Source organism: Nyctereutes procyonoides, unplaced genomic scaffold (genome assembly GCF_905146905.1).
Source record: "Nyctereutes procyonoides isolate TBG_1078 unplaced genomic scaffold, NYPRO_anot_genome, whole genome shotgun sequence".
NCBI classification, from domain to species: domain Eukaryota; kingdom Metazoa; phylum Chordata; class Mammalia; order Carnivora; family Canidae; genus Nyctereutes; species Nyctereutes procyonoides.
This window is the reverse complement of record NW_026575131.1, coordinates 45,469,177-45,492,745: the sequence shown is the minus strand read 5'-3', so window position 1 is coordinate 45,492,745 and position 23,569 is coordinate 45,469,177. Positions and strand designations below refer to the sequence as shown.

The window sequence follows — 23,569 nt, the reverse complement described above, 5'->3', positions numbered from 1 at the left end:
CGTGCTTTTGATTTGCATTTCCCGAATGGCTAATGATGCTGAGCATCTTTTCATGTGCTTGTTGGTCATTTGTGTATCTTCTTTGGAGAAATGCTTGTTCAGGTCCTTTGCTTATTTTTGAGTTGGTTGCCTGTCTTCTGCGTACCTGTCCCTCCCTGCTCCTCCCCGCCCCCCAGCACTTTGCATCTCCTGAAGCCCTGCCCGCTGGTTTCTCTACAGTCCGAGGTCCCCCCACCCCGCCGGGAGTGGGTGTGCTCCGGGGCGCCGGGATGTCTGCCTCAAGTGTCCACCGCTGTGTCCCCTTAGCGTCTGGGCGGCGCTCTTCAGCACAGAGGCTTCGGCACGGCATCCCCACGCGCGTCCTCGCCGCGGGGGTCAGAACAGCTCCCCGGCGCCGCCCTCCGCCCCGCGCTCCCCCTCGGGCTGGCTCCCGCCCCCCGGGCCGCGTTTGCTCCGGGCCTCCCGGTCCACGCGGTACTTGCAGCGGCGCAGCGGCTCGGTGAGGCTCCGCGGCGCGGGGTCGTCCAGGTCCTCGGGCTGCAGGAAGTTGCGGTCCAGCACCTCGGCCGCCTCCTGCCAGTTGGCGAAGCAGGCGGGGCCCAGGCGCCGGATCTCGTCGGTGGCGTCGCGGCTGAGCACGTCCCCGCCCGGCTTGAGCACCACGACGGCCGGCAGGCGCTCCACCGAGAACCGGCGCCCGAGGTCCCTGCGGGGCGGGCGGGTCAGTCCGGGGAAGCCCGTCCCTGATCCCGAGCTGGGGAGCCGCACATCCCTCCTCCCAGTACTCACTGAGCGCCTTCTGCGTGCCCCGTGTACGCTGGGGGCGCCCAGGGACCAGGCCAGGCCAGGACGCGGTGGCCTCTGCACTGTCTCCAATACCTCAGACACGCGGCTACCGCACTTCTATTCTATTCTATTCTATTCTATTCTATTCTATTCTATTCTATTCTATTCTATTCTATTATCTATTCTATTCTATTCTCACAACATGCACTATATGGGACATACTTATACTAAAAACGTATACTGAAAAATTATTCATTGTTCATTGGAAATTTGTTTTGAACTGGGCATCCTGGGACGCCTGGGTGGCTCAGTGGTTGAGCGTCTGCATTTGGCTCAGGGCGTGATCCTGGGATCCGGGATCGAGTCCCCCATTCTTCTTGCAGGGAACCTGCTTTTCCCTCTGCCTGTTTCTCTCTCTCTCTCTCTCTCTCTCTCTCTCTCTCTCTCCTCTCTCTCTCTCTCTCTCAGGAATAAAATAAATCTTAAAAAACGTTAACTGGGCATCCTGTATTTTATTTGGGAACACTGGTGGGGGAGGGCAGTGGAGGGGGTGGGGATTCGATCACTGTCCAGACTCCTAGCCCTAGTGAATGCTTTGTTGAGAGGACCCTGCCACAAACGAGGTCAGCAGGTCTGAGTTTGGCTGTGATGCCCTCACAGCTGCCATTTCTGCCCTGGGAAGGGAAATGTTGCCAGTTTACAGGAAAGATTCCCCCTCAGCCTCAGAGAAGGCAGTAGGAGTGAGCCAATAATGCCCAAACGATGATAATGTTGGGTGGAGAATGAAAGTCTCTAGAAACTTCCAACTTGTGGAGCAAAATTAATGAAATCAGTGAAGTGTCAGAAAGTCTATGGCTCAGTGCAGACTCCACGTGTGTGGAGATAAAGCAAATATGGCAAAATGTTAACGATTGCTGTGGGTTTCATTATATGCTTCTTCCAAATTTTGGTGTCTTTGAATTTTTTCATAGTGAAAAGTTGGAGTTTATAAAGAAGGAAAGCTGGGTTTGCCTGGCTGGCTCACTCGGAGGAGCGTGTGTATCTCAGGGTTGTGGGTTTGAGTCCCACGTTGGGTGTAGAGATTACTTTAAAAAATAAATAAAAAGAAGGGAAGCCTTATTGCAGAAAGGGGAAGGTTCTAAGATAGCCACAAACTGTAGCATTGTTTATTGGGCAGCTGAGTGCAAAGCATGAATCCACCCACCGCTCTCAGCTCCAAGGCCTTCCCTGGCTCCCAGCGACTCTGAGGATCACATCCACCCCAGTTAGCATGGAGTTTGTGGCACTGCTCCACATGATGGCTGCAGACCTCTCACATCTGTTATTACTTACAGTTCCCTGAACTGGCTGTTATTTCTCTGATGGCCTCCCAGCCTTTATCTGGGCTGGGCCTCCTGCCTGGAAACCCCTCCCTCTCCTTACTCTTTCCTATCCTCCCTGGACTTGGGGTCTCTCTTTAAAGCCACTTTCTCAGGGAAGCATCCCCTGACCCCAAACCTCAGCAAGGTCTCCCCATTATATTCCCATATGGCATCCTCCCTTTGTCCTTTGGAACATAACTACAGTTTGTTATTATGTATTTATTTGAGTCTTTGTGTCATGTCTGTCTCCTCAGCTAGGTTGCAAGCTCCTTGGGAGCTAAACAGAAATGGGCACAGCCCCCCCCCCGCCCCGTGGCCCCCTTCCCACTCCGACTCCGTGCACACTGGCACACAGAATGTGCTCATCAATTCCAGGTGGAACAGAGGCAACAATAAACACATACTTCACTTTCTGCAGAAATAGCTCCTCCTCCAGGAAGCCCTCCCTGACCTCTTCTCCCACCTCACCTCCTCAGGTCATCCTCAAAGGGCAGGAAGAGCCACTTCTTCGGCATGTCCCTGAGGAACAGATCCTGCTGCTCCTCTGTGGGGTCCTGGGACACGTACACCAGAGCCAGCTGGGCTGCCCGCAGCACATAGAACTCATCTGTGAGCCTCACGAAGAAATCCCTGAGGATAGGTGCGAAGGCTTGGCACTGTGGGCACGACCCGGCGCCAAAGAACAGCAGCACCAGCCGGTTCTCCAGCTTGCGGCTGAGCTCGGCCTCTGTGTCCAGCTCGTCCTGGTCACTGTTGTTGCGAATCAGGACGCGGCCGGAGAACAAGGAGGCCATGGCAGCCCTGGCTAGGAGCTGGGGACACGGCAGAGGGATTTTGCGTGGTCCTGAGCCTGCTGGCTGGCTGCTGGTCCAGGATTAGGTATCTTTAGGAGGTCAATTTAGCACCTCACTAATCTGCCTAAACCTTGACCTGATTCTGTGTTGCCTCCGAGGGCAGGGGCAGGCCACCTGTGGGTCCTTCTCTGGAGAGAGCTAGAAATCCATTAAGAAAACGCACAGGGGGACCCTGGGTGGCTCAGTGGTTGAGCGTCTGGTCGTGATCCCGGGATCCTGGGATTGAGTCCCCCATCGGGCTCCCTACAGGGAGCCTGCTTCTCCCTCTGCCTGTGTCTCTGCCCCTCTCTCTGCCTCTCTCATGAATAAATAAATAAAATCTTGAAAAAGAAAAGAAAAAAAAAGAAAATGCATAGGACTGTAAAGGAAAACAGTCATCCTGACATATGGGTGTGAAAATATTTTAAGTTGTAACGCCAAATATACGTGCTTCTCCACGAATTGAGCACATTAAGTAATCCGATTCACCAGAGCTCTGCAAATTATCGTGATTTCTATTGTTATAAATGATGTTTTGAGGTGTCTACCTGCAATGGCCAGGATGTGATATGGAATTATCTTTGATTTCCACGGGAGACAGGGCTGGCTGCTATGACAGGACATGAAAAGATATGCCACATTCCAGTTAGAAGCCTAAAAATTAATGATGGGAAACCTGTTCATATGGAGGGGGAGGCCAGGAGGGGGAGCTCTCACCAAAGCACTCCATGTCAATGACAGGAAGGCAGGTCAATTTCAGATCTTTGAAAAATAGAAGAATCTACAGGAAAGAATGATCAATTACAGTTCCCAACAGGAAAAGATGAAGATTGCATCTCCTACAATAAGTCAACGACCCCTGCAACTCAGCCAATTAACTGTCATCACCCTGAACTCCTGCTTTCTCCAATGGACTTTCCTTCAAAACAACCCCTCCCAGCTTCCTCCCTTCTTTTCCATAAAATAATGTTTATCTTATTTGTTGAAATAGCCTCTGACTTTTTATATACTTTGCTTCTCCCGAATCACAATTCTCTATTATTTCCAAATGATCCCATTTTTGCTAGTAAACTTACTTTATTTTTAAGGTCAATAGAAGTTAATGAAAAGAAATACGTGGTTTTTTTCCCCTTCACCCTCTTGAATTAAGTTGGGACAGCTCACCTTAAGATCCCTTGGTGGGGGTGCCTGGGTGGCTCAGTCAGTTAAGTGTCTGCCTCCAGCTCAGGTCAGGACCCCAGGGTCCTGGAATCAAGCCCTGCATCAGGCTCCCTGCTCCATGTAGAGCCTGCTTCTCCCTCTCCTTCTGCCCTTCTCCTGCTCATTCTCTCTCTCCCTCTCAGATAAATAAATAAAATCTAAAAAAAAAAATCTCTTGGTGTGTAAGGTTGAAAATCATGGCCCCCTCCCATCAAGAGACGGAAACTAGTTCCCCTCTCCTTGAATCTGGGTTGGCTTCATGACTTGCTTTGACCAACAAAATGTGGTGGGAGGTTTGGAAGATGAGTCTTATCCTTGCTTCCTATTTTCATTCTCTTGGAAGGCTGCCTCCAGATACCCCATGTAAGAAAGCTGATCAACTTAGGGCTTGACAAAGCTTTTCTATAAAGGGCTAGGTAGTTAATACTTTTGGCTTTGTGGGCCATAGGGTCTCTGTTGCAGTTTCAAATTCTGCTACTGTTGTGCAAAAGCGCCTCTAGACAATATGCAAATGAATTTACGTGTCTGGGTTCCAATAAAACTCTATTTACAGATGCTGAAGTTTGAATTTCATAGAGTTTTTACTTGTCATGAAATATTAGTCTTTCGATTTTCCTTGACTATTCCAAAACTATTGGAATATAAAAACTATATAAAATATATAAAAATAAATAAATAAATAAATAAATAAATAAATAAATAAATAAAATAAAAATAAAATATATAAAAACTATTCTCAGCTTGTGGATAGCCAGATTTGGCCTGTGAGTTGTGGCTTGCAGACTCCTGTTTTAGCCTATTGGATGAGAGGCCACGCAGAGGTGTTCACCTTAAAACAGTCAATTATTTTACCAACAAAAATGGGCTTGTTCAGGAATAGCAGAGAATTGCAATTTGGGACAAGCAAACTATGGCAAAAACCATAGGAATGTCCAATAAACAAAGGATAGGATTTTATGGAGAAAGAGGAAGTTGGGAAGGGTTGTTTTGAAGGGAAGTCCATTGGAGAAAAGCAGGAGTTCAGGCTGATGATGGTTTCTCATTGGCCGAGTTGCTTGGGCAGTCAGTTTTTCTTTCTTTCTTTCTTTCTTTCTTTCTTTCTTTCTTTCTTTCTTTCTTTCTTTCTTTCTTTCTTTGTTCCTTTCTTTCCTTTCAGATTTCATTTATTTATTTGAGAGAGGCAGAGACAGGCAGAGGGAGAAGCAGGCTCCATGCAGGGAGCCCCATGTGGGACCTGATCCCAGGACTCCAGGATCATGCCCTGGGCAGAAGGCAGATGCTCAACCGCTGAGCCACCCAGGCTTCCTGGGTAGTCAGTTTCTTATAGGAGATGTAATGTCCAGGGTTTCCTCTTGGGGCCTATGAACCATAATTCCTTCCTGTTGGTTCTTCTGTTTAGGGTCTGTAATTGACATTTTTTCCTGTAATTGAAGTGAGATGGGACTGGCATGAGAGCTCCTCCTTCTGGCCTCCAACTGCATTTCAGTGAGGTTTCCCTTTATTAATTTTCAGAGATGAACTAGACGCTCAGTGGATAGCCAGCACCAATTGGTACATATGTGATTTTTTAGTCTAGGTGCTGGCAGATTGTAGCAGATTGGCTGAGCCAACTGAGTCCAGCAGAGGGACTGCCCAGGCAACTGAGGGGGTCTCAAGAAATAGTCGATCCCTATGGTATGAAGCCACTCCAGTTTGGGGTGATTTATTACACAGCAATAGCTAGCTAGTACGCCAGGTCTAGAGGATTTTTCAAGGCCTAGGAAACATGAGAGACTCTGAAAGAAACTTGGTATGGCTTAGTATGGGTTAGTATGGCTTTAAACAATAAAAAGGGACAGAGTGCCCAGGTGGCTCAGTCAGTTAGGCCTCCAACTCTTGATTTTGGTTCAGGATCTCAGTCTTGTGAGATTGAGTCCCACGTTGAGGATTCTCCCTCTCTCTTCCTCTTGGGGTTCTCTCTCTCTTTCTGCCCCTCCTGGTCGTGCATACATGTTCTCTCTCTCTCTCTCTCTCTCTCTCTATCTCTCAATAAATAAATAGATAAATAAATAAATAAATAAATAAATAAGCAAATAGAGGAACATTGCAAAATCCTTATTCTCAAGATTTTTTTTTAAGATTTTATTTATTTATTCAAGACACACACACAGAGAGAGAAGCAGAGACACAGGCAGAGGGAGAAACAGGACCCATGCAGGGAGCCCGACGTGGGACTTGATCCCAGGTCTCCAGGATCATATCCCAGGCTGAAGGCAGTGCTAAACTGCTGAGCCATCGGGGCTGCCCTATTCTCAAGATTTGATTCATGTTGTCAAGGCTTTGTGAATGTGCTCATTCCTAATGTGTCCTCATTACATTCTGTTTAGGAACAATTTTCCGGTCAGATTTTCCTCACTCTACCAGAACCCCAGGAAGTCCTGTCGTCTTGTGAATAGCAAGATGCAAGAAGAGCAAAATGATCTCAATAATTGAGAACTCTTCTCTAATCTTTATGAGGTGCCAGGCTCCTGTTCTCAGAACAGCCTTATTAGGTTTATGCATTTTTATTCCATTTTATAGGTGAAGCATAGAGTCTCAAGAAAACTGATTTTCACAGCCCAGCGAATGACGTGTGTGGGGCTTTGGAGCCAAGTCCAACTTGACTGGGGCTTTTTTTTATCTCAGCATTTCCAAATTGCAGCACCTTTGACATATAAGGCTAGCTCATTGCTTGTGGTGGGGGCTATCCTGTGGTGTAGGATGTTTAGCAGCAATCCGGGGCCTTGATCCACTAGATGCCAGTAGCACCCCTCTTCCAGTTGTGACAAATAAAAATGCCTCCAGACATTGCCCATTGCCCGGTATCCCCAGGGGGCAGTTGAAAACTGCTTTAGGGACGCCTGGGTGGTTCAGCGGTTGGGAAGCTTCCTTCTGCTCAGGTTGTGATCCCGGGATTGGGTCCTGTGTCATGCTCCTGCAAGGACCCTACTTCTCCCTCTGTCTGTCTCTCCCTCTCTCTCTCTGTGTGTCTCTCATGAATACATGAATAAATCTTAAAAAAAAAAAAAACAACACTACTGCTTTAATCCCTTATTCTGTTGTAGTGGGTTGAGTGGTGGCCCCCAGAGAGATATGTCCAAGCCCTAAACCCAGAACCTGTGACTCTGACCTTATTTGGAAAAAGGGTGTTTGCAGATGTAATTAAGAATCTCAAGATGAGATCATCCTGGATTACCTAGGCAGGCCTTACATACAATGACAAGTGACCTTATAAGAGACAGAAGAGGAGACACATACAGGGAGAACACCATGTGGATGGACATGGAGGTATAGGTTGGAGTGATGTGGTCACAGCCAAGGAGAATGTGGATCTTCCCCTAGAATTTCCAGAGGGAATGTAGCTGCTGACACTTTGATTTTGGACTTCTGGCCTCCAGAACTGTGAGACAATAAATTTCTGTTGTTTTAAGCCACGTGGTTTATGGTACTGTTATAGCAGCCACAAGAAACTCATCTCCTACTTGTGGTGGGCACATGAACTTGGCAGAGAGAAACTGTTCACTCCCACTTGGTGCTCATGTCCTATTTATAGTGAAACCCCCAAGCTGTGATCTTTCAGTATTTTTTTAAAGATTTTATTTATTTATTTGTTAATGAGAGACATAGAAAGAGAGGCAGAGACATAGGAAGAGGGAGAAGCAGGCTCCATGCAGGAAGCCTGACTCAGGACTCAAGCCCAGGACCCTGGATCATGCCCTGAGCCAAAGGCAGACGCTCAACCATTGAGCCACCGAAGCATTCCCAGTATTTTACTTTTAAAGTATGCTTCATTTTTCTCCTTTTGGGAAGTCCTTTTTTTTTTTAATTTTTTTTTTTATTTATTTATGATAGTCACACACAGAGAGAGAGGCAGAGACACAGGCAGAGGGAGAAGCAGGCTCCATGCACCAGGAGCCCGACGTGGGATTCGATCCCGGGTCTCCAGGATCGCGCCCTGGGCCAAAGGCAGGCCCCAAACCGCTGCGCCACCCAGGGATCCCCTCCTTTTGGGAAGTCCTAAGAACTCGCTTTGCTGTGGCCTGCAGGCCCCTGTGGTCACCCTGGGTCAGGGGAGATGCACGTCTGGCTGTGCCTCTACACCTAGTGTGTGCCTGGCCCATTCATTCTGCAGATGCAAAGCCCCTTGTCAACTGTGGTGCAGTGGTGATCAAGAAATATTTGATGCACAGTGCTCCAGGAGGCGGGCAGTATCACCCAGAGGGCAACCAAAGCACAGATGTGGGAGGCAGCCAGCCTGAAGCCACCAGCTGGAAGGTAGAACCTCAGTCTGCTCTCTCTCCCCCGTGTCTGGGCCTCCGTTTTCATTTCTGTGAAATGGGCATAAGACAGTACTTCATTTGGAAAACCAGGGGAAAGTTGTATTTCAGAATTGGGAGTTTTTTGTTTCTTAAGAAAGTAACTGAGGGTGAAAGATGCTATACACCGTGTGATGCCCCTGGGAGTCTAGGGACAGCCCTTAAGCAAAGCATAAATAAGGGATAAACAAGGATACAAAGAGATAATTGACCCCTGAAAGCAGACTGGGTCAGCGCAGGGGAAGGTGGTTCCTCTGTCACCCAAACCTGGGTTCTCCTATTGGTGAGTATCCAGCCAGAAGACAATCAAGCCAAAGAAGGGGGAAAAGGAAGGGTTTTACTTGCAACAAGTAGGGAGACCACTGAGGATATTTTCCAAAATAGTGTCCCCTCCCTCCCCCATACAACAAAATTGGAGAAGTTTTACACTAGGGGTGCAGGCACAAAACTTCCCCATGAAGGGACTTGGCAAAGGAGAGATCAGTAAAGAACTGGAGCAAAAGTCATTAGGGTTTGAGTGCTCAAAGGGGTTTAAATCCTGCAAAGACTCAAGACTGTGTGTGCTGTCGACCTTTACTTCTGAAACAGCACTGGGAGCTTTACCCCCAATGCCTTGTCTCTGATATGGTTAGGCTCTCCCCTGGCCTGGTAGTGGCTGTCAGTTTTCACATTCTTTTGCTTCTTTATTTTATCTTTTAAAGATTTTTATTTATTTATTTGAGAGAGAGAGAGAGCAAGAGCATGCACGTGCACCAGTGGGGCAGAGGGTGAAGCCAACTTGCTGCTGAGCAGGGAGCCTGACGCAGGACTTGATCCCAGGACCGTGAGATCAGGACGCGAGCTGAAGGCAAACACTTATCCCACTGAGCCACTCACATGCCCTCTTTTGTTTCTTTAAAACCGTTAACTACTGAAGTCTACTTTTTCTGCAATTTTAACAAGTCTCAGGAAGTTCTGCAAGAAATGTTCTTGGGTATTTAGTGCCCATCAAGTATAGATCACAAAGTAGTTGGGAACCTAAGATGACTTCTCTTACATTAAGAAAGCAATATCTTGTCTTTCTTTTTTCAGGAACCCCTCACCCTGTCTACACCTATACCTGGCGTTCTGGCACCACCTGAAGAAAAAAAGTTGGATTTCCAGAGCCTTTGAATTTGGGAATTCAGATTGAGGACCTCCAGGAGCTGTGGATAGAGCTGGAAGAGATTTATTGTCACAGGCACTACTATTTTTTTAAAGATTTCATTTATTTATTCATGAGAGACACAGAGAGAGGCAGAGACACAGGCAAAGGGACAAGCAGGATCCACGCCTGGAGCCTGATACGGGACTCGATCCAGGATCCCAGGATCCCAGGATCCCAGGATCACGACCTGAGCCGAAGGCAGATGCTCAACCACTGAGCCATCCAAGGTGTCCCTGCCACGGGCACTATTTAGTGAGTGTTCCCCTGGAGTGATCCCATCAGCCCAAGGGGGATCGGGAGGCACCAACAGTGAGGTGCCAGTAAACTTGTTAAGATGGAGAAGAGAGGAAAGAAAGGGGGAGGGGAGGAGGAGAAGGAAGGGAGCAGAAGAAGAAACAGCAAGGGGATGAAGGAGAGGAGGAGGGAAAGCAGGAGGGCAGGGGAGAGGGCAGGAGGAGGGGTGGGGAGGAAGTGAGAGCAGAAGAGGAGAAGGAAGTAGGCTGAGAAGGAGCAAAGACTTGGGAGAGTGGAGGAGAGGGGGAGGGCAGGAAGTGGGGAAGAAGGGGGGAGTCAGGGCAGAGGGAGGAGGGGGAGAAGAAGCTTAGGGAAGAAGAAAAGGGGAGGAGGACTGGAAGGTGGGACAGCAAGCCTCCAGCCCACATTTGTGAATGAGTGAATCTCAACTCCAGCTAGTGTGACAGCTCCAGTCCTCAGTTCCTTTACCTGTAAAATGGGGTGAGCTCAACAGTGCTACCTGGCAGGATAAGAGTGCAGCTGGAGTTACTGGTCCTTGCTGACTCTGCTGATCCACTGCCAAGAAAGTAGCAGACCAGTGGCTGGCTCTGGGCCGGTCCTCCTGATCTGCCTCCTTGCCCCCCAGTCCACCCACTCTTGGTTAACTGCAAGGACCAATGGTAGCATGTGGGAGGGGTGGGAGCCTGCCCAGCCCTGTCCTCTAAATGGTGCTGGAAGCAGGCCCTGGCCGCCTCCCAAGGAGAGCGCAGAGAAGGTCGGCCAAAGCAAGGCAGAAAACAAGTTGGGGTGGGGTGGGCAGGGGGGCAAAGGAGGGGGAGCTCGGAGGGAGGGATCCAAGGCAGTGGCCTGCATGGGCACAGCACCGGCAGAGCAGGGCGCAGGCGTCTGCAGGGAGAGCGGTTCTGGAGGGCCCACGTCTCAGGCTAGGTTTGGAATCCTGCGTCTTGGCCTCACCGTCCCTGCCTGAGCTTCTGGGAACCCGTGAGCAAGCAGCCCAAGACTGAGGGTCTGTGAGCCGCTCGCTCCAGGTCAGTCAGGGACCAGGTGGTGGGCAGCCAGGCCGGACTGGCCCGTGCCTGATTAGAAGGGCTTCTGGGTCTCGGGCGGGCATTTGGGACGAGGGTGTGGGAGGGTGGGGACCTGGTATGTGTGGATTTTGCCCTCCCTGGGCTCCTGGGAGGTTACCCCAGGACAAGATTAACCGACAAGATTTTGCGGTATGGATTTGGGATTGGTTGGGTCCTTGAAATGTTATCATTAATAAAACAGATGGGGGTTGGATTTAGCACCTTCTGGGGCCCCTAGGCTGTGAGTTTAGGGCTCCCCGGGTTCCTGCGTGCCTATTCAAGACCCAAGGGGCACTGGTGCCTGGATTTAGAACAAACGGGGCAGGAATCCAGGACAGACAGGCCCTGGGTGTGAACCGGGACCTTCCGGCCCCGCGGGCTAGGAATCCTTCAGCTATCTGGGGCTCAGGCTGGAGCCACGCCCCCGGCCGCGGGCGCACGTGCTTTCGGAACGGCGCGCGGGGGCGCGCGGGGGGAGCGGCTTGGGTGTCCCGAAGACCGCGGCCGCGCTCCCCGGGCCGTTCTAGCCCCTGGGTCTCGTTGGCCGTCGTCTCTCTGGCCCGGGGCCCCTCTCTATGGTCGTGGCCTCCGGAAAGGGGGACCTCGGCTAAGCGGCTGAGGCGCTTTGAGCTAGACAGGTCGGAGGAGGGCCTTGGGGCGGGCCTGGACTGGCCGATGGGGAGGGGCCTGGGGCTCGAGGAGCGCCCGAGTGAGGCCCGGAGGGTGACGATTGGGCCCAAGCCTGAGGGCGGGGCCAAGTGGCCAGGGGTGGAACCTGGGCCTGGGATTGGGGGCGGGCCAGGCCCGGGACTAGGGGAGGGGCCTAGTTGGGACTGGGCGGGGCTTGCGGCTGTGGGCGGGACCAAAGGCAACCTGGGGGCGGGGCCCAGTGAGTGGCAGAGTGAGGGTAGAAGCGAGACCTGGAGGAAAGCGGGACCTGCGGAGAGGCTTGGGGACGGGGGTGGATCCTGTAACCGAGGACGGAGGCTAGGTCAAGGCAAGGGCTGGTCAGGTGGCTGGGAAGGACCTGTGTCTGTGTGGAGCCCATGGGTAGGGCCCACTTGGGTTCAGAGTCCTGCCGCTAGGTCAAGACACGGGGTAGGGCTTGACCGGGACTGACGGGGTCGAAGAGCTGCGTCTGAGGGCATGGCCTGGACTAATACTTGGTAAAGAAGCCTGAGCCCGGCTAAGAACAAGGCCTGTGCCCAACATAGGACGGGGCGGGGCCCTGGTCCGGGGGCGGGGTCTGTCCTGGACCCGGCCAATTCCAGGCGCGGGGGCGGGGCCTGAGCCTGGAGGCGGAGCTCACTCTGGGGGCGGAGCCAGCTGACCGTGGGGGCGGGGCCCAGCGGCCCGCGGCCTCAGCGCTCTCCGCCTCCCCAGGATGCGGGCTCCCGGTGCAGGCTCGGCCTCCGTGGTCTCGCTCGTCCTGCTGTGGCTGCTGGGGCTTCCGTGGAGCTGGAGCGCGGCGGCGGCACTCGGCGTGTACGTGGGCGGTGGCGGCTGGCGTTTCCTGCGCATCGTCTGCAAGACAGCAAGGCGGGACCTCTTGTGAGTGCAGTCGGCGCCTGGGCCCCCGGCCGGCTGCGCGACTTGGGGGTGGTCAGAGGGGGGTGTTGCAGCGGTGGAACTGGGGGGTCCTGAGGGCTTGGGGAGACAGGTTTTGGAGACTGGGGGCGAGGCTTAGGTGAGATTGGGGCTGGGAGCGGGGCCGGGGCCCGAAAGAGTGACAGGTTGGGGGTCTATAAGGGGAACCGCAGGGGACAGCTTGAGGGTCTCTGGAGGGAGATGAATAGGTTTCGAGATTCTAGAGGCTGTTTGGGAGACCTTAGGGAGCTGGAAGGTAACTTGGGGATCTTTGGGCAGCTGGTAGGGGGGTTCCAGAGAGCTGGGGCGATCGGGAGGCTGTGGGTATTTGGGGGTCTCTATGGGGACTTGGTGCCCGTGAGAGGCCCCTAGGGGCTCTTCAAGGATTCTGGTAGGTCCCTAACGGGTCCATAGTGGTGACTCAGTGGTCTTTGGGGGCTGTCAAGATACTTTGGGTATTTTAGAGCTTTCTCGGAGGGCGAGGGATGAGGGGGCTTCTTGGGGGATCTGTAAGGGACTTTTAGGGTTTCTGAAGGGTGTTTGTCTCCTCAGGGTCATTTACTGGTTTCTCTGTGGCCAGCGCGCTCTTTGAGAGTTTGGGATCTGTGCAAGATTTGGGAGGTTCAGGATTTGTGTGGGGGGTGCTCTGTACTCCGATTGCTTGGGGATCTCTAGAGACTGTGATTTCTCAGGAGGGGATTTTGGTGTTCTCATATGCAGGTATTCTTGGAAGAAGATCTTTAGGGTGTTGCCTAGGGGCTTCCTTGAAGAAGCTGTTGGGGGTCCTCCTGGCATGAAATAGGTGTTACTGGGGATTCCCATCGGAGCAAATCTTAGTAACAAACCCCACATGGAAATGGCTGAGCACCTGCTGTGGGTTTGCCAGGCTGATCCTCTCAGGGGAGATGCAAGATGCAGGAACTCACCTATTGTAAGGGTAAAGAAACAGGCTCTGTGAGCAGCAGGGATGGTGTGGAGCTGGGGAAAGTTCCACTGCCAGTTGACTGGTTCTGAACCTTCTAGAGCTCATCCTTTTCTCTCCATGCCTTGACCCCTGCCTCTGCCCTTGGTCTTTCTGATATGCAGATTTCACCATGCACTCTGTTCACACACCCTCCACAAACCCCGTCCTCTGCAGGAGGAAGACTCAACCTCCAGCTGGACACTAGGGGCCGTGACCTATGCTGGGATCTTCCCACTTGCCACTCCCCACCTCCGTGGGTTCACCTGACCCTCATATCAACTTGCCTTGTCAGACTCAGGATGTTCCTTCTGTCTGGAACATACTGGACCTCCTTTTGTCTGCTGATGCCTTATGATGTTGCCTCCCTCAGGGGACCCTTTGCTGAATTTTCCTACTCAGCACCCTCCCATGGTTCCTTGTTGCCCTTAGAATTTAGACCACACGAGGTTCCCGACCACGTCCCCAATCTCTTCTCCTTTCTTTTGCCACTCTTCCACCTACACTGGCCTTTTTGCTGTTCCTAAACATGCTCAGCCCTAGGGAGCATGCCCAGCCCTAGGGACTTTGGGCAGCAAGTATGCTGCTCCCTCTGCCTGGATTACTCTTTCTTTGCTCTTCATTTTCATCATGCCATGGCTTGAATGTCACCCCAGAGAGCCCTCTCCTGACACCGCGTCCCTGTATGTCCTCTCACCTTGTTGCTCTTTGGCAGAATGGCCAACATTTACAGAATGCTCCCTCTATGCCAGGCAGCAGGCTAAACATGACTTCTTTAAGCCCTCCCAACAACCCTGTGATGTGGGTACTCTCTTGTCCCCATCTTACAGATGAGCAAACTAAGGTATAGCATAGTTTGGTCACTTGCCCAGGGTCACAAAGCAGGTAAGTAGTAGGGACAAGATTTGAACCCAGGGGGTGTGGCTCCAAAGCTTGACTTGTAACCACTAGCAGCATTTGTCATTTGTAATTATTTAAGTCTCTTTCCCTCTATTAGGCTGTGGGCCTTGTGGGGGCACAGTGGAGGCTTTGTTGGTCTTCATAGCCCTGGCCTCCATGAAGGGTGGCACATGGCAGGAACACGGGATATGTTTGTTGGCTGGCAGGCCTTCCCTAGCTTCCTTAGGTTTGCCCAGGCCTCGGCTCTGCCTCATTGAGCTGGAGTGCCTGTTCCTGGCTGTCTCCCCTGGGGATGGGGCGGGAGCTAGGACTACTCCAACTTCCTGACAGAGGGCTTAACACACTTTTCTATAGGAGGCAGCCTCGAAGATGGCCCAACTTCCTGGTATTCACACTCATATGATCCCCTCTGCTTTGAATGTGTGCTGGATGTGGTGACTCACTTCCAATGAATAGAATACAGCAAAAGGAATGGGAGATTGTATCTAAGATTAGTAATAAAAAAGACCCGTGAACTTGGGAGTGAATTCTCTCCCAGTGAAACCTTGAAATGACCACAGCCCCGGTCAACACATTGATTGCAGCTGCACAAGACACCCCCAGCCAGAACCACACAGCTAAGCCACTCCTGCTTTCCTAACCCTCAGAAACTGTGAGATAATAAATGTATCTAGCTGGTAATGTTGGAGGTAATTTGTTACACAGCAGTAGCTAACTAATGCAGCTTATAGAGCCCTCTCCGTGGACCAGGCTTTGTAGCGTTCTACAGTCCTGTGAAGAAGGAATGCCTACCAGCGTTGTTTTACAGGCTGATGAACCAAAGCACAGAGATGAGGTCATTTACCAAGGATTGCACAGCCAAGGACGGATGAGGGCACTGCATTCTATGTTCTTTTTTTTAAATTTTTATTTATTTATGATAGTCACACACACACAGAGAGAGAGAGAGAGAGAGGCGCAGAGACATAGGCAGAGGGAGAAGCAGGCTCCATGCACCGGGAGCCCGACGTGGGATTCGATCCCGGGTCTCCAGGATCGCGCCCTGGGCCAAAGGCAGGCGCCAAACCGCTGCGCCACCCAGGGATCCCTGCATTCTATGTTCTGAGCCGCTGTGCTGTGCTGGGGGTGGTGGTGGGGGCTGCATTTAAGCCCATGGTTCAGAAAATATTTAAGCACTCGCCTACAGTTCCCCACCTCATTCCGTCTCCTGTATTTGTGGCATGAAATTTGATCACATTTATTTATCCTTGTTGGTTTCTTTCTGCCATGGTGCTCTGAAGCTCAGCGTGAAAACATGAGGGGGCAGAAGGAATAGAAGGATGAGAAAAGGTCTCAGGAAGGGCCCAGAGGCAGACAGTGGCTTCTTTGTCCCAGGGCGGGGGTGGCTTGGGCTGCTGCCCGGTGGGGCAGCCCAGGCATGTGGCTGGAGCTGAGCACTGGAGTCCACTGCCTGCCCACGTGGGTGTACTCCAGAGAAAATGGGGGCGAGGGCAGGATGGGATAGGCTGTGTGAGCTGGGCCCCATCATGAATGCTCTTGTAACCTGATCATGATAAGCTACAATCTCAGTTCCTGTTTTTGCTGTGTCTTCTATGGATGGGGGGGCCTCTTTGTAAGGGGGCTGCTTCCTATTGTTCCCAGCCTTGCTGATGGTCCTTTCCCCACTGCTATAAAAATAACGCCAGCTCACGGGGTTCTTGGGGTGCTCTGTCAAGTTTACTCATGGGAAGCTCTTAGAAGAGAGCTATGTCCACAGTAGGTACTCGGATGAGTTGGTGCTGATTGCCATCAGCTGGTGGTGGGGGCCTTGGTGGCTGGACAGTTGGGAGCTGGAGGGCCGGAGCCAGCGTGTCTAGCTGTGAACCCCAGCCCTGCCACATGCTGGCCCAAGGAGCATTACCCTCTGAGTCCCAGTTCCTTCATCTGTGAAAATAGTCCTTATGCAGTCCTTCCTTTTCAAGAAGCATGAATTGAATATCTCCTGTGTACAACATGGGCACTTGGCTCACCACATGGTACATGGTGACTATTAATGCTTTGTGGCAAGCCTGAGGAGGAGCAGAGGGACCCTGCTGGGGGCCTGGTTCTGGGCTGTTCTGCCCTGACTTGCTGTGTGACCTTGGGCATGTTAATTCACCCCTCTGAGCACCAACCTCTTTCTGTCACCTGTCACATGGGAATCTTAGGGCCCTACTTTGGAGGGTGGCCATGTTAGCTCAGTGCCTGGCACATAGTAGGTGCTCAGGAAATGCCATAGCTGGTCATCGTAGCTACTCTATTTACTACTGAATGGATCCGATATCAGAATCTGACCATGGAGGTGGATGTGTAGACAGCTATCTTTTAATATTTTGTTTTTACTTCTTTTGTGGAATAATCAGCATATACCACATGGTACAAAATGCAAATGTTACAGAGAGGTTTACAGTGAATGTCATCTTCTTTGCTGCTCCCAGCCCTGCAGTTTCCTTCCTCAGAGGCCTCTTCGATGTCTTTCCCAAGATATAGTTACAGGAATATGCACAGACTTTCCTATTCTCCATGCCTACAGATGGCTGCACATTCTCCATCAAATTTCTCACCTGGTACTTTCTGTCCATTTTTATATATTACTTTTACTAAAGTCATACAAGCTTTGAGATGAAAGACTCAAGTCTCCTACCTCTAGTGGCAGCTACATGCTCCTTTCACCCACACCCACATTTTTCCTTGTCTACCTGGAATGACTCTTACCTCTTGTCTGAATCTTTTGGACTTTAACTCCCTATCTCTAAGTGGTTTATGGGACAATACCTGAATTTTTTCAATTGGGGACTTGATTTGTCATCTCCTTCCATGGAAGAAGAGGATGTGGCATCTTTCTACCCTCCTTGCCCTAACTCTCTTCCTATCCCTCTACATTGCCTGTATGCCCTCCTTCCAACAGACACATTTTCCCATATCTTCATTGTCCCAGTATTATTATAGTTGATTGTCATTATTTGCAATAATTTTGTTCTATAAAAGAACAAAAGTAGGACACCTGGGTGGCTCAGCGGTTTGGGGCCTGCCTTCAGCCTGGGGCGTGATCCTGGAGTCCTGGGATCGAGTCCTGCGTTGGGCTCCCTGCGTGGAGCCTGCTTCTCCCTCTGCTTGTGTCTCTGCCTCTCTCTCTCTCTCTCCTCTCTCTCTCTCTGTGTCTCTCATGAATGAAATCTTTAAAAAAGTAAAGAACAAAAGTATACTGCAAACATTGAATTAACAAATACTGAGCCATCATTCCCAGAGAAAATACAGGGTTAGGTTGTTGCAAACCTCTGGTTACAACATTTTTATCAAGCAAGCAATACATAATCTTGTTTTATGTTTGTTCTACTTAAAGACACTCTATTTTATATATATTCTGCTTTTTTTTTTTTTTAAGATAAGTTCTGTGCTTGGTGTGGGGCTTGACCTCATGATCCCAAGATTTAGAGTTACATTCTCTACTGACTGAACCAGCCAAGCACGCCTATATCCTTTTGAAAAAATACATAGATTCTTGACTCATTACCAGTGAACTCATGGCCAACAGCATTTTAACTCATGCCTGAACAAAACTTCCTAAGTAAGGCACATTTCAGCCTTCTTGTATTTGGGAACACTAGATAGCTTTATACCCAGGGGCCATTTTAAACAGCAAAATCACCAGCAGAAAGGACAATAATGCAAAAAAATGTGGCACTAAATAGATTACCAATAGGATGCTTGTTTACAATATGAGCTGAAACAAGAAGACAGAGTGTTGCCTTAGTTTGACCTAACCTGGGAATGTGCACATTGATAATGCAATTTTTTTTGCCACTCTATGTGTGTCCTCCAATGGTTGTGAAAGTAAGGTGAATGTTGATTTGGGGGTTACAAATAAATTTTAGTGAGCAGGCAAATTTGTAATGAAGAAATCTGTGAATAATAAGGATCGACTATTATCAATTATCATAATTTGGTCAGGTCACATGTCAGTATTTAAATTGTTTTGATGCTAACAGTATTCTCAGTTCAGCCATCTAGTATACTATGACCATTTTTTATTTCATTAACAACCTTTATGCATTTTCTTTGGGATTATTGATTGCCTTTATATTTATTAGTTTTCTTTGTATTTATCTTTACTTTAAGCCCAAACAACAGTTGTCTCTTTCTTCTCTCATGACTTCTATAGCATTAGATTGGATTTCAGTTTCACCTTTTGGGAGAAGCCTCTCTTTTAGCCTTCAAATTGTCCAGGGTAGGCTAGTTGCCCTCTGCACCTGGTGCATAACCATAACTCCAGGCCTGATCATAGCTACTTTCCTGAGGATTGGCATTACTTCTGTCTTGGGTTAGACACCCTGTTTCATGGATCCCTGGTGGTTTTCTTCTTTAGTTTACTCTTTTGATTTGTTGCAGCACACCCTTATTGGCTTTTGGAGAAATTGTGATGAGAAATTAATTTTTTGAGACCCTTCATGTATGAAAACATTTTTATTTCCACCCTCACACTTGACTGATGGTGTGGGTATAGACGTCTAGGTTGGAAATTATTTTCCTTCAAAACTGAAGACATTTCTTCTCACATGATTATTGTTGAGAAGTCTGAAACTCTCCTAATTCCTGATCTGTTTTTTTCTTTCTGGAAGCTTGTTGGATCTTTTCAAGATGGTGGGCTACTTCCATCCATTGTATGGTCTGTTGGTTGGTTTCAGGTCAACGAAATTTTCTTTTCTTTTCCTTTTTTTTTATTTACTTATGATAGTCACAGATAGATAGATAGAGAGAGAGAGAGAGAGAGAGAGAGAGAGGCAGAGACATAGGCAGAGGGAGAAGCCGGCTCCATGCACCGGGAGCCCGACGTGGGATTCGATCCCGGGTCTCCAGGATCGCGCCCTGGGCCAAAGGCAGGCGCTAAACCTCTGCGCCACCCAGGGATCCCTCAACGAAATTTTCTTGAATGTATTGATGATTTACTTACCTTTATGTCCTTTGTTCTTCTTAGTCCCGTTATTCAATACCTAGAACAGTGCTTGGCTTAATAACTATTTGTTGAATAAATGTAGTGTTGGATTTTCTGGACTGGTTCTTTAATTACCTTTTCTTTTTTATTTTCCATCTTACCTTTTTATCCTACTTTCTATGATATTTCTTCAAATATACCTTCTAACTTTTCTATTCATGCTTGACTTATGCCCTCACATTTGAAATTTCTTTTTTAAAATATTTATTTATTTATTTATTTATTTATTTATTTATTTATTTATGAGAGACAGAGAGAGAAGCAGAGACATAGGCAGAGGGAGAAGCAGGCTCCTCGCAGGAAGACTGAAGTGGGACTCAATCCCGGATCCTGGAATCACGCCCTGAGCCGAAGGCTGACACTCAACCACTGAGCCACCCAGGTGTCCCTGAAATTCCTTAATGTGATTGTTACTTGTTTAAATTAATAGATTTTATTTTTAATTTTTTATAGACTTCATTTTTTAAAAAAGATTTATTTGAGAGAGAGAGAGTGTGAATATATGCAAGAGGCGGGAGGGGCAGGGAGACTCTCAAGGAGACTCCCCGCTGAATGTGGAGCCTGATGTGAGGCCCGATCCCATGACCTGAGATCATAACTTGAGCCAAAGTCAAGAGTTGGATGCTCAACCAACTGAGTCACCCAGGTGCCCAAGACATTATTTATTTATTCATTCATTCATTCATTCATTCATTCATTCATTTATATTATTATTATTATTATTATTATTTTAAAATATTTTATTTATTTATTCATGAGACATACATACACACACACACACGCACAGAGGCACGGACACAGGCAGAAGCAGACCCCATGCAGGGAGCCTGACCTGGGACTCAATCTTGGGTCTCCAGGATCATACCCTGGGCTGAAGGTGGCGCTAAACTGCTGAGCCACCCGGGCTGCCCCCCAAGACTTCTTTTTAAATTATTATTGTCAGTTTTAGGGGGGTTCAGAGAGCTGGGGCGATCGGGAGGCTGTGGGTATTTGGGGGTCTCTATGGGGACTTGGTGCCCGTGAGAGGCCCCTAGGGGCTCTTCAAGGATTCTGGTAGGTCCCTAACGGGTCCATAGTGGTGACTCAGTGGTCTTTGGGGGCTGTCAAGATACTTTAGGGGGATCCCTGGGTGGCGCAGCGGTTTGGCGCCTGCCTTTGGCCCGGGGCGCGATCCTGGAGACCCGGGATCGAATCCCACGTCAGGCTCCCGGTGCATGGAGCCTGCTTCTCCCTCTGCCTGTGTCTCTGCCTCTCTCTCTCTCTCTCTCTGTGTGTGTGTGACTATCATAAATAAATAAAAATCAAAAAAAAAAGAAAAAAAGATACTTTGGATATTTTAGAGCTTTTATTTTGGGGACCAGCATTCATCCCATTGTGCAGGGAGTGGGGCCTGGCCCAGGGCGGACCCAGGAGACCAGAGCGAGCTGACTACAGCACTGGTTCCGTGGTGTGATAGTGGGGGCCAGGCTGTGCTGCTGAGATGGTCAGATTTGGGCTAGTCTGCATCGGAGAAAGTCATTTGTTCTACCCACCCCCTGAGGACTCCTGTCTGGGCTTGGGGGATGCAATGGTCAATGTGACAGGCTGTGAAGGTGGCAGGTACTTTTCCTGTCCTGTGGAGCCCATGGCCTAGTGAGGGAGAAGAATAACCGAGAAGGCAATGAGGAAATAAGAAAACATCAGGAAGGGATCCCTGGGTGGCGCAGTGGTTTGGCGCCTGCCTTTGGCCCAGGGCGCGATCCTGGAGACCCGGGATCGAATCCCACGTCGGGCTCCCGGTGCATGGAGCCTGCTTCTCCCTCTGCCTGTGTCTCTGCCTCTCTCTCTCTCTGTGACTATCATAAATAAATAAATAAATAAATTAAAAAAAAAAACCATCAGGAAAAGTGACGAGAAGGATCGAACATGTTGGGGTGAGCTAGTGGCTACTTCAGCCAGGGCGGTGAGTGCAGAGCCCTCCTGCACAATTAGACAGGTGAGAGGAGCCAGCCTTGCAAAGACGTGGGGAGAGAGAGAGTTGCAGACTGAGGGAAGAGCAGGTGCAAAGCCCGGAGTCAGGATCCTGCTGGGCAGAGTAACAACGGACCCCTCTTCTTCAACCCCTCTTCTTGGCAGGGCACTTAACACACTTGACAGGTATTAGGCTGAGAATTGCATTGTTTGGGTCGCTGCTCTGGGCCCTACTTCTATTTGTAAATAGGGCAATGGTAGGACCTACGCTGTGCTGAGCTGGAGGACACCGTGGAGGTCATTAGGCTCAGGCTTCTGGCATTCCAAGTAAGGAAACAGGCCTATATAGAGAGGGCCGGATCTGCCCAGGCCCCAGACTGGTGGGTAGTGGAGCAGGATTGGAACTAAAGCCGTGAACTCCAGGCCACCTTTCCCATCTGGGCTGTGCTGGGGCTCAGAGCTCCTGGGCTGATACTTGAGGAAGCAGTCCTGCCTCCTCCTTGACCCTTACCCCTGAGGGCTTCCTGGGCTGGCCCCTGCTCTTATAACTTGCTCTTTCCTCTCTCTTCCTTGCAGTGTGGATATGAATGAAGTTGCTGGGTAGATAAAGTGCTAATTTACTTCTGATTCCTTACTGACAGGTGCTTCATTCTGTGGGGAAAGGATAGCAACAGAGTTTATTGAGACTATAGGACAGGCTAGGTCCCGTCTTCAGAGATCTACATCTACCTCTTTTATCCCTACCACGACCTAGGAGGTGTAGGATCTTATCATCCCCATTTACCATGAGGCCTAGAGAGGGACGCACCTGCCCATGGCCACTGTATGAGTGTCCTGGGGCTGCTGTAACAAATGACCACAAACTTGGTGACTTAGAGATACCTGGGTGGCTCAGTGGTTGAGCATCTGCCTTTGGCTCAGGTCATGATCCCGGGGTCCTGGGATTGAGTCTCACATCAGGCTTCCGGCAGAGAGCCTGCTTCTCCCCCTGCCTATGTCTCTGCCTCTCTCTGTGTCTCCCATGAATAAATAAATAAAATGTTAAAAAAAAACAAAAACAAAAACAAAACTTGGTGGCTTAAAACCACAGGAATTTGTCTTCTCAAAAGTTCTAGTGACCAGAATCCTGCAATCGAGGTGTTGGCAGGGCATGCTCCCTTGAGTGGCTGTAGGGGGAAATCCTCTCTTGCCTCTTCCAGCTTCTGAGGCCTCTAAGTGTCGCAAGGCTTGTGGCTCCAGTCTCCTCCCCTGTGTTTCTGTCTTCTCTCTTCTTTTTTTTTCCAATTTAAATTCAGTTAGCCAACATATGGTACATCATTAGTTTCAGATGTAGTGTTCAACAGTTCATCAGTTGCGTATCACACCCAGTGCTCATCACATCACATGTCTTCCTTAATGCCCATCACCCAGCTACCCCATTCCCCCAGCCCTGTGTTCTCTCTTCTTAAGAAGACACCTGTCGGGCAGCCCCGGTGGCGCAGCAGCTTAGCGCCGCCTGCAGCCCGGGGCGTGATCCTGGAGACTCTGGATCGAGTCCCACGTCGGGCTCTCTGCACGTAGCCTGCTTCTCCCTCTGCCTGTGTCTCTGCCTCTCTCTCTCTGCATCTCTATGAATAAATAAATAAAAATAAAAAAATCTTAAAAAAAAAAAAAAAAAAAGAAGACACCTGTCGTTAGATTTAGATCCTGCTGGGGGAATCAGGATGACCTCATCTCAAACTTACTCTAGTTATATCTATAAAGATACTATTTCCTTTTTTTTTAAAAAAAGATTTTGTTTATTTATTTGAGAGTGAGAGAGAGCATGAGATGGGGAGAGTCAGAGAAGAAGCAGACTCCCTGCTGAGCAGAGAGCCTGATGTGGGGCTCAATCCCAGGACCCTGGGATCATGTCCTGAGCCAAAGGCAGACGCTCAACCATCTGAGCCACCTGGGTGCCCCAAAGACCCTCCTTCCAATTGAGGTCACAGTCTGAGGTTTTGGATGGACATGAATTTTCAGGGATGCTCTTCAACAACTACAGTTGTGTGCAGGCAGAGGAGGCAGGGCTGCATTTGAGTCTGGACATCAGCATGGTCCTTACATTCCAGACCCTGTGGTTAGTGCCGGTACTGTATCCCTGGACACAACAGACAGAC

The 23,569-nt window shown here is 49.6% G+C and overlaps 2 protein-coding genes across 3 annotated transcripts in view; one reads left to right on the top strand and one right to left on the bottom strand.

Moving 5' to 3' along the window:
• Positions 1 to 375: 375 nt before the first annotated feature.
• Positions 376 to 2,941, bottom strand: NXNL1 (nucleoredoxin like 1). Its single transcript, XM_055344301.1, has 2 exons — positions 2,616 to 2,941; positions 376 to 706 (listed from the first exon to the last, which is right to left on the bottom strand). Exons 1-2 carry the CDS (start codon positions 2,939 to 2,941, stop codon positions 376 to 378), a joined length of 657 nt encoding a protein of 218 aa, XP_055200276.1.
• Positions 2,942 to 10,786: 7,845 nt separating this feature from the next.
• Positions 10,787 to 23,569, top strand: part of SLC27A1 (solute carrier family 27 member 1) — a 31,129-nt gene continuing 18,346 nt past the window's right edge. The window contains exons 1-2 of one of the 2 annotated variants that reach the window (XM_055343668.1): positions 10,787 to 10,983; positions 12,406 to 12,573. In XM_055343668.1, the coding sequence (XP_055199643.1) occupies positions 12,407 to 12,573 (167 nt within the window). In that variant the 5' untranslated portion in view covers positions 10,787 to 10,983; position 12,406. Of the gene's footprint in view, positions 10,984 to 11,907; positions 12,189 to 12,405; positions 12,574 to 23,569 lie in introns of those variants that run through there. The other variant, XM_055343667.1, reaches the window with a different exon arrangement.

Excerpts from the sequence above, each read along its gene's own strand:
- NXNL1 (XM_055344301.1), bottom strand. The coding sequence starts at position 2,941 with ATGGCCTCCTTGTTCTCCGGCCGCGTCCTGATTCGCAACAACAGTGAC. Across the intron at positions 707-2,615 it reads TTTGAGGATGACCTGAGGAG|GGACCTCGGGCGCCGGTTCT; the intron begins GTGAGGTGGGAG and ends CCCGCCCCGCAG.